The 10,463-nt window shown below is 40.7% G+C and overlaps 1 protein-coding gene across 1 annotated transcript in view; it reads left to right on the top strand.

Moving 5' to 3' along the window:
• The first annotated feature begins 9,026 nt into the window (after nt 1-9,026).
• Nucleotides 9,027-10,463, top strand: part of rad23b (RAD23 homolog B, nucleotide excision repair protein) — a 36,073-nt gene continuing 34,636 nt past the window's right edge. The window contains exon 1 of the mRNA XM_076284880.1: nt 9,027-9,239. Coding sequence (XP_076140995.1) covers nt 9,174-9,239 — 66 coding nt within the window. The 5' untranslated portion in view covers nt 9,027-9,173. The remainder of the gene's footprint in view (nt 9,240-10,463) is intronic.

Here is a 10,463-nt window from a genome sequence, read left to right as displayed (position 1 = left end):
CTGTCTCCTTATTTGAGTCTTCGAAATTGAACTGATACAGGTAACTCTGCTGCATTGATTGAGATGATCCATCAGCGTGTTTGGATCTCAGCATACCCATGTTTTAATACTCAATGCTAATGCTAAGTGGGAAACCCATAGCATCACCAATACCCAATTTCAGGATCACCTCCGCTCCACAATTCAGTACCACACCGTTCAGTCTTCACATGTTTTTGAGAATAGTTTTATAACTTCAATTATTTGTCGTTGTGATCTTTTATGAAATCATGTGCCTTATGCAGGCACGGCTGGTGGTAGATCTCTAGAATGGCTGGGAGTCTCCACCACTCACTAGTATGTTTGTAATAGGATGCAAGTCTAAAAGTATATCAGAACTTGAGGTGTCTTGCAAAGCAGACTGGGTGAAAACTGAGAAAGACATTCTTAAAAGTCTACAGAACTTTTGTACAGAACTTTCTTAGCTGTGATATTTGACAAAGGGTTTTTACTATATTGCACATACAGTTATTGTTGTTAAATTCTTCTTTACACTTCACAATTCTTCAAAATCCTGTTTCAGCAGGGTTGAAACATTTCAACAATCTAGTAAAATTGTTAGAACTAAATAAAGACCAACATACAGATGCAGGCAACAGGTGACAAAAATACTTTTGGAATGAGCAATGTGATCATTATATGGTGGCAGTTATTTTTGTTGTGTATTTTACTGTAATGTTTCTGTCTTGTTGTCATAAGGGTTTTATTATGCATCACTCCTTTTCCCAATTTTACACTGATTTCTTATTTTAATCAAAGGCTCTGTTCTGGTCTCCCTGACCCCATTCTTACTTTCCTTTTGAGAGATGATTTCACAGGTCTAACATCATCTTTAAAAATATCTGGAAGACGTGTTGGATCACAAGTAATCTCAGAGGCTCATCACTTCACAGGAGCTGCCTGAAGACACGTGACCCCATGGGATGACTGATCAGCCATGCTGTGGAGCTGCGTCTTAGCAACACTGAGGGAATGTCAGATGAGATGGGGTGCTCTGGCATCCAAAGTGGAATCCAGGGCAGTGACCTCATCTGGTAATAAACTATTACTGCACCTATTCTCAACTGTTGTGTGGTGAGCATTGTCAGATTATCAAATGTTTCACCAAATATTATGAGTAAAATTTGACAATGAAAATGTTAAATATTTATCAGACTATTTGGCATAGCTCCATCCCACGTGACTCACAACAGGTGTATTGAGAAGTACTCACACATGCGTACAGAAAAAAACAAGCAGGGAAGAAGCTGTGTGCTCCCCATTGTTTGTGCATCTGCTGCCTATTCAGTGCATTGCCTTTTGGCAAGAGGATGCAAATATTGAAAATGCCAGCCTTAATCTCTGTTGTGATGCCGGGTAGTAGGCCTACACAGTTCAGCCTCTAAAAATAAAAAATGAATAAATATAGAGCAAAAGACTATCTTTCAGTTATTACAGATGAAATAGCCTATTGTTTCAATGTTAGATTTTGCCAAAGTATGATGTCAAACTAACTAGGGGTGTAAAGATTAACCGATACGTATCGGTATCCGTTTTTAACGTGTAAGATACGGCTACATCGATACGTGAAGCCCCGTATCGGAAAAAACTGAAATGAACCGGTCGTTATATCGATTTACTTGTTATGAATCGGTTAACAACCTTTTCTGCTCTCATTCACGTTCCAAGCAGCGCGTTCATCCCACTTCCGGTTTTGAAACTATACGTGGTACGGAATTGTGGGTAATGCAGTTCGTTTTTGGTTACATTCATTGCCTTAAGTTGTCAAATGACCTCATTACCCATACATCTACTGCAATTTAAGCATGTGACAACTTGCACTCGGTCGGCTTTTGTTTTTCGAAATCCAGCGCGAAATTAAACACTTATAGCATTCCTAAACAGCAACGATAGTCTGTAGAGTAGCCTTACCTTTGATGAAGGGATTTCCTTAATGTTAAATAATAATTTGGCTCTTGCTGCTAAAACGATGCACAAATTATTAGCCAATGATTTTGTTCATATTCACTCAGACTTGTGGCATTATAGGTTTCTGCATTAGGTCTACTGTTGGAACAAAATAAGCCCAGAGAGTTCATTGATTTGTAGGCCTATTTTATGCTTGTAGGGTAGGCTAGGCTATATGAGAAAAGGCCAAGAGTTTCTTAAGCACTTTTATTTCGGTATTGTCTTACCTCAACAAGGCTACAGCTCCATGAAAACAATCAGATATAACTCTATAAAATCTGTGAAAGATCTATAAAGTCTATAAAAAAATATTTTTATGTTGTATTTGGCTGCTGTGTTTGACTGAAATGTAGACTAATCTTTTTTCATTTCAATACAGTATATGAAACAAACCTCAGTTTAGATAATCATATTCACACATTTTTTTGCCTAATTGACAACCATGACCATGATAATTGATAATATAAAATTAATGTGCGCCATGAGCAAATGATAAAAAATCTTTCAGAATGCTTTCCATTCTTGAACTGCATCGAATCGCATTGCATCGAATCGTACTGAATCGTTTTTTATAAACATGTATCTTTTCTTGTATCGAATCGTGCCCATGTATCTAGATGCGAATCGTATCGTCTTTTACATGAGAGATTCACACCCCTAAAACTAACTAATTAAACCAATATGATTCAATATGATTCAAATTGAATGTCAGTCCATGTTGCTGCTTTTAAGTTTGACTTAAGTCCAGTTAGGTACCCTGCAACAGTGTTGCTAAATTGTTACATTTACATAGGCATATTCAGACACTTTTATCCAAAGCAATATGAAAATGAGGAATACCATTCAGGCTGCATTGCAAGGGAGACAAAAATACCACTACAATAAATACAAACTACCAGATCATGAGAGTGCAGAAGGTTAAGTACTAGTCAAAGTGTGCTTGAAGGAGTTAGTGGTGGAAGGAAGTAGAAAGGAGGGAAGAAGGGAAGTGCATGGTAAGTGCATGTTAGGTGTGTTCATTTGTTAGATGTGTTAGGAGAGGACAGGTCTTGGTAGCTATTTTCCTATTCAAGTGAATGGGGAAGCATACAGGAAGGGGCTAGATATATGTAAACTACTGCCGTATTGGCATTACAAACTAACCCCATGTATTTCTATGGAGGATTGTTTGAGTACTGTGTCTCCTCATTAGAAAGTCTCTGGTAACATAGTAGAGATGCACCGATATGGAATTTTGGGGGCGATAAAGATAACTGATATTTATCGGTTTGTTGTGGCCAATATGATAAATAACGATAACTGATAATGTTAAAGGAACCTCTCTGATTAATTGAGTGTTAGTAACGATGGATTCATCTTGGAGTCATTTTTGACTGTCACCTAACACTTCAGTCTCACATCAAGGCCATCACCAAAACAGCATTTTATCATCTGAGCAATATTGCTAAAATAAAATCTATCTTGTCATTGCGTGATGCATTCATATTGTCAAAACTTGATTATTGCAATGCCTTGTTTTCTGGTATTCCTGATAGTGCTAGAAGTCTTCAAATTGTTAAAAATGCTGCAGCAAGAATATTGATAAAAACCAAAACAAAAAATGTAACCTCATAACACCTGTATTAAGATCTCCACACTGGTTACCAGTTCAAGTCAGAGTTGATTTTAAGGTTCTCTTTTTAACTTTTAAGGCTTGCATGGACTTGCACCACTTTATTTAACTGAGCTTCAGTTCATTCCATCTGTTAATAAAACATCATCCGGTCAAAGAGCATTCGCCTTCCGTGTTCCATACCATTGGAATGGCCTTCCACTAATTGTAAGGGAAGCAGGCAGTGTTGAGATTTGTAAATCTAGATTAAATCATACCACCCACAATCACTCATTTGTAATTTGCACCCCCCGGTAAAAAATAAAATGCAATATTATACTGCTTCAATCGCCCCTATCTTCAGTTGAGAAGTTCTGAACTGCACCCAATTTCATGTGTATGATTAACCTGACATTCTCTGGGGGTATGCCAAGTTTAAAATAAATGAATTGATGTGTACATTTAGTGTCTGTACAGCAGCCTGTAGATGGTGGTATTGAGCGAAGGGTTGCTGGTAGAGGATAATGAGGAGAGGAGCTACAAGGCAGGACTGACACACACACACACACGTGCGCACACCAGGCTTGTGCAAAATTCAGAACTGAATTGAGAATGACTTGTAAATTCCCATTAAATTCTTGAATTTGAAATTAATTTGAATTGAGGTCAAAAACAGGATGTAGAAAGTTCTCAATGCTTCGGTTTACATGTAGGGACCCTCATTATTTTACCATCGAAGTGTGGTACTATTTTGAGCCTTGTGGTATAGAACGATTTCTTTTTACTTTACTCTGCCCCTAAGACATACATGGGCAACATACGGCCCGCGGGCCACATCCGGCCCGTGGGCTTTCCCTGACCGGCCCGCGTAAGGTCCGTGAAAGAACAAATAGTCAAGAGCCTAGCATAGCGATAATGCACACAAATCAATATCGTTGCTTTTATTTTGAAAGCGACTGCTATTTGTACGCCCATACATTTGTGCGTGGATGCATACGATGTAAACACCCTCACTGAATTGTGCTGGTGAATAGAATTTATGCTTCTGCGTCGACACAATGCAGTTGCCTTTAAGTCGGCGTAAACCTTTCAAAGTTTTGTGTGTCTTATGTCTGCGTCGCTCACCACCGCAAAGGTTGTCAGAACGAACTCCTGCTGTTTGTTGGCGATACAAAGTGTTAATTTCAAAACGTTACTGGCAGATAGATAGTTTACATTCGGATAACCCCGTCATTGTAACCAAAATATGTCTGAGTTTATTTGCAAAGCTTATGTTAGCGAACTAGTATGATGCTACTACCCACAGGAGTTGACCAATCACAGTTTTGTGCATAAAGTTAAAGCAAAAACATAGCCTACATTTTGAAAATAGTTTTCTTTGTGCATGTTGATTAACTAATGACAGCCTACTATTGTCTGCTCCACATTTTCATAGTCTAATTCTGCATAGAGTTAATTTAATGATGGTAATGATTTAATGATGAAATATTGCTGAGTGTTGATGAAAGTGGCACAGGCCTATGGTTGTACTGACTCCTTCACATTTTCATGGCCTAGCCTAATTATATAGATATTGTAGTACTTTTTTATATCAGTCTTTGAAAACTGAAAAAAAAATGTCAATGTCAAAAAATCATTTTCGAGAATGAGGATTAAATACTGGGCATAAATTAAATAGCCTATTGCTGTTTTTCCTTTGTCTCCCTCACATTTTCATCTGTTCTTACGAGTAGTAAACAAAACCATATGATTTACTTAATGTTATACAAGAACAGAATAGAATTGGACAGAATTGAGTTCAGACTTGAGTTCGGTATTTTGGGTCCGGCCCTCCTCAACAGTCCCAGTTTGTCATGTGGCCCCTTGGGGAAATTAGTTGCCCACCCCTGTTGTAGGGTGTGGGGGCGGTGGTAGTGTAGTGGTTAAGGAGCTGGGCTAGCGTGCAGTAGCCTGAAAGTTGTCGGTTCAATTCCTGGCTTCCACAGTTGTGCCCTTGAGCAAGGCACTTAACCCCAAGTTGCTCCGGGGACAATGTGATCCCTTGTAATATAGCTGAAATATGTAAGTCACTTTGGTCAAGAAGTGTCTGCTAAATGTAAATGTAATGTAATGTAATGTAATTGTAGGGCACTCCACTTGGGCCTGGTGCAGAGCTCGATCATGCTCTCCTTACCACTTCCTCCACTTCCATTGGGCGGGGCTCTTTCAGGTTGAAGGTCCTTGGAGCAAGTGATGCGGCCAGCCCTCTTTTGTCCAAGGAGCTGCTTGGTCAACTTGAATGGATTGGCCAAGAATGCTGCCCTCTTCCTGGCTCTCTCCTTCCGCCTCCTCCTGTGGAACTCTGCCCTCCATAAGGTCAAGAGTTGTCTCCTTAGGATTGGTCTCAGGTCCGCTAGGCCGGCTATCTCGACTTCTCCTGCTGACTTGTATTACCTTTTTAGCAGCACTGAGTTCCCCCCTGAGGTGCTGGATTTTTCTTACTCTGTGGCTTGGAACATATGCCGATGGAGCAGGCTTGGGTGCCTCAGTTCCAAATCGCTCAGTTGCGATATTCACTATGAGGGTGGTCATCGTTCTCAGTCGGTGGTCCCCATCCCCCTTGGCTGTCACTTCCAGGACCTGGCTTACATCCTCATCAAATAGTTGCCACTCTCTGTGGATTTGCATTACTGGATCCTTGGTTGGACCGAAGGGGCCAGTTGTTATGGCTACAGCTTGCTGGCTTTGGAGGCCCTGTGGGTTGTCTGGAGATGCTGTCTCTTGGGTTAGGGTGGCAGGTGAGCTGCTGACAGCAGGTGTTGGCAACACTAGGAGGCTTTGGGCACTGTGGGTTGCCTCCAGGCCTGGCTCCTCTTACGTCTTACCAGAAGTCACTTCTGTGCGTTGTATCAATGTTGCTGCTGTCAAGCATCTCATTCTGCCCTCACACTGTATTGTCAATGTCATTATTCCTTTGTCCTGTGTTGTTATCCTTGAGTCCGTCCCCAACCCCCCTCCTCAGGCACCCATGGGGGTATGTTTCTTTTGTGGATATTGTAGCTTGCTTTTGGGTTCTTGGTTTGGGCTGCCAACCCTCTCCACCCCGGGTTGCCGTCTCTCCGGCTGTCATCTGTCTCTCCAGATTTCACCACCTAATCAATTATTTTGTTTTAGGTTTATAATTTAGAAATATATAGACCACTGGACTTGGATAAGACCAGCTAGAACATTTGGCGAGACTAATGCCCGAGACCAAGACAAGCCTGAGTCCAAATACCAGTGAGTCCAAGACTGAGACCATAAAAAACGTCTGGACTCCAGTACTACAGCCCTGTCATTGGGGTGTTACAGTAGTTGAGATGAGGGATAACCATGGTCTGTACCAAAAGGTGGGTGGCATGTTGAGTTAGGTAGCCTATGGCCTGATTTTTCTCATATTGAAGGGTGCGAAGTGGCACAACCAGGCAACGGAGTCAGTGCAGCAAACATCAGTGCAGCACTCCACCAATCAGGCCTTTATGGTAGAGTGGACAAATGGAAGTTTCCCATAAAGCACCTGAACGACTCTCAGACCATGAGAAGTAAAATCTGGTCTGGTGAAACAAAGACTGAACTATTTGGCCACAATTCCCAACGTTTTGTGGAAGAATTCAGGCACTGAGCTGCACTGATGGTTGCCCTTCTTTACGCTTCTCTCATCTTATCAAAGAAACTCTGGATCTCTTTCATCATCTGGTCGTTCAACTAGCCCTGTTTCCAAGCTGAATATTTAGTTTTTGACCATTTCAAAATAGTTGCCAAAATGGTGTTGGTTAAAATGTTTTTTTTAGCCTGTACGGTTTTACTATAACAGGTTTTTCACCTGGGACCTGAGAGGATGAGAAGGTGTACTGCTGAAGCATGACTGATTTAGGTCCTGCTCCATTTAATGATTTATAAACAAGCAATAGTGCTTTAAAGTCAATTCTGTGACTTACTGGAAGCCAGTGCAGGGACTTAAGAATTGGAGTAATGTGGTCAGTTCTTTTAGTTTTTGTTAGAATCCTAGCTGCTGAATTTTGTATCACTTGAAGCTGTTTAATAGTCTTTTTAGGAAGGCCTGTGAACAGTCCATTGCAGTAATCAAAGTTTCACAGACAGAGATAAATGCATGAATGAGTTTTTCTACTGTAAGTCATGTTTTGACATCAGCCTCTAAGTTTGGGAATATTTTTGAGGTGGTAAAAAGCTGATTTGGTTATCGCTTTCATGTGGCTGTTGAAATCACTGTCACTTAATACACCAAGATTTTTAACAGAAGGCCCTATCCTTTGCCTTCAAGTCTTTTGTGTCAAGTGGCAACCCTAAGTCTTTCCTCTTTTTTACCAAATATAATTACTTCAGTTTTTTCTTTGTTCAGCTAAAGACAATTTTGAGACATCCAGGTGTTCATTTGTTCTATACACTGACACATCGATTCAAGGGAACCAGTCGTTTGGTGACAGAGCTAAATAAATGTGTGTGTCATCTGCTTAGCTATGATATGAAATCAAATTACTTTGGATGATTTGTCCAAGTGGGAGCATAATAGAGGTTGAACAATAGTGCCCCCAAGATCGGCCCCTGGGTGGGCTATGCGAATGGTAAGTAAAAGTAGTGGATCTTGGTCAAGGAATAAAAGGACGGGCCAGCAACATTTACAAATTCGTAATATTTAATATTCATTTTACGCAGGGATGGATTACTGCACGGGCCTACCGGGCCCAGGCCCAGGGGCCCAAGGGGTCAGGGGGCCCTGAAGCCCAAGTCTTTGCATGGAATCATTGCCTCAATATCAACAAATCAGGATGTAGGCTATGAATCTGATTGAATTTAGTATTGGCCATCCCCAAAATGCACCAGAATACAGGAAATCACATCAAACAAATAAAAAAAATTCTGGGGGAGGACTCCCAACCCCCCCTCCCACATATACGAAAATGAGTGGGGGACCCCTTAAAGCAACACCAAATAGTTTTTTGCACCTTAAAATAATGTTTCCAAAATCGTTTCAGTGGTTCATCAACTCGTAACAGGGTGAACGGCACTTCTGCATTCGCTTCGCAGCCCTCTATCGGCTATAACTACAAATTTGACTTGCATCTGAAGTCGCAATACATCGTACTTTCATAAAATCATGCAACATATTCTACCTTATCTGTGGACATTGTTATTGGCAAAGCCGGTGCTGGATAAACAAATAGTGCGTTTGACAGAGGAAAAGTTCTTTGGTGTTGCTTTTATACATCTGGGCCCAGGGGCCTGAAAGTTAATAATCCGCCCATGATTTTACAAGACAGTTTACATCATTAGACACATTTACAGAACTCTTAACGCTTTACAGAAGGGTCCCCTTTGGTCAGGCAATGACCTAGAGACCACGTGAAATATCCGCGCAATTACAAGCAGTTGCGCATGCCTACTAAGTGTTTGAGGTAGGTTGGTTGGTTTGTTTATGCGCTGAAAAAAGCGAAAGCGTAATGGCGGCAGGCAGACTGTAATGAGCTAGCAAAATTAGCCAGGAATCCTTACCCAGAGCTTGTAAGAGAACTGAGGGTTGGAATAGTCATAAGACTTTCTTTAAAATATTGTCGTCAAAATGCAGATCACATTGAAAACCCTGCAACAGCAAACTTTTAAAATCGACATTGACGCAGAAGAAACGGTGAGAGTTTGAAACCATGCATTTGTCCGAAGGGGGTGGACGGACTCTACGATGAGTTAGCTAGCTAGTTAGCTAGCGAGCAATTTAACGAATAGTTTCCCTCAGAAAGGTGAAAGACTCAAGATTTCAGCTGTCAACACCTGTAAGAGGTCAAGGCTTTGTTCCTTGTGGACAACGCTGCCTTTCATTGCACTTTAATTTCACTTTCGTTTATTTCCTATGGGAACTATGTAGCCAGGTAGTAAAGACGTGGCTAACAGTTCTAAGGTACAGGCTGAGTAATGCTAGCCTGTAGCCCAATAGCATTGACATTAACTAGGCTAGCAAGCTAGATGCTAATTGTATATTGTAGCTAAGTGGCTCATGTTGATTAACTTAGTTTCGCAATCCTTTAGGGTACGACTATACAGCGTGAGACCCTTCTCCAGCATCTATTACTCGATGACTGCACAAGTAACTTAACGCTATATATGTTGGCCTTCACTAGAAGTAACGTAAACTATGGCATGTTTATGTCGGATTTCCTAGCTAACGTTACTAGCTGTTTTGCCATAGCAAGAAATGTGGATGGCTTAACCTTTTAATTTCTATTTTGAATGTTCATATATTTAAATAACTGTAAGTACCTATATTTTGTTGGGTATTGTTGCCATCTCATCACGTATTTAGAGATAATAAAAAAAAAAACATTCTGCCTATTTGTCAGTAACTTTTCTACAACAAGCTAGGCAGGATAACGTTAACGTCAGTATGCTAACGTTACAGTGGAGGTGTACGCTATCACCATGTTCGTTAGGAAGTGGAATGTCCCCAGCCATTTGGCAAGTTTGTCAAGCCAGCATGCCACTCGTGCATATTATATATGGAATGCCTTCGAAATATAAAAAACCGATTAGGCTAACTCTGTCTGGAGGAACTTGACTAGCTAAGTGCATGTATCGAGGCAAGATTTATTTAACGTTAACCATTTTCCTTCATGTGAATCCTACATTGCTCATTTTTTGTATTATCATATGACAAAGCTCGTTTCTCCCAATACCTTTTAATCCTGAATTTGCACTATTTGCTGTCAATAGACCTTGTTATCAGTCATTTCAAACTATTGAAGGCTGTTTAAACTGAGCATGCCACACATTTGACAGGTTTGCTTCATTAGGGTGACCAGATTTGGGTTTGTGAAAAAGAGGACACTTCAGTGGGGTGGGGGGGGGGGGCTGGCCTCAA

The sequence above is a fragment of the Alosa pseudoharengus genome, unplaced genomic scaffold, assembly GCF_046254945.1.
Source record: "Alosa pseudoharengus isolate Yale_2024_CS ecotype anadromous, Long Island Sound unplaced genomic scaffold, YU_APseudo_1.1 YU_APseudo_1.1_scf_14, whole genome shotgun sequence".
In the NCBI taxonomy this organism is placed as follows: domain Eukaryota; kingdom Metazoa; phylum Chordata; class Actinopteri; order Clupeiformes; family Clupeidae; genus Alosa; species Alosa pseudoharengus.
This window is presented reverse-complemented; position numbering and strand designations above follow the sequence as displayed.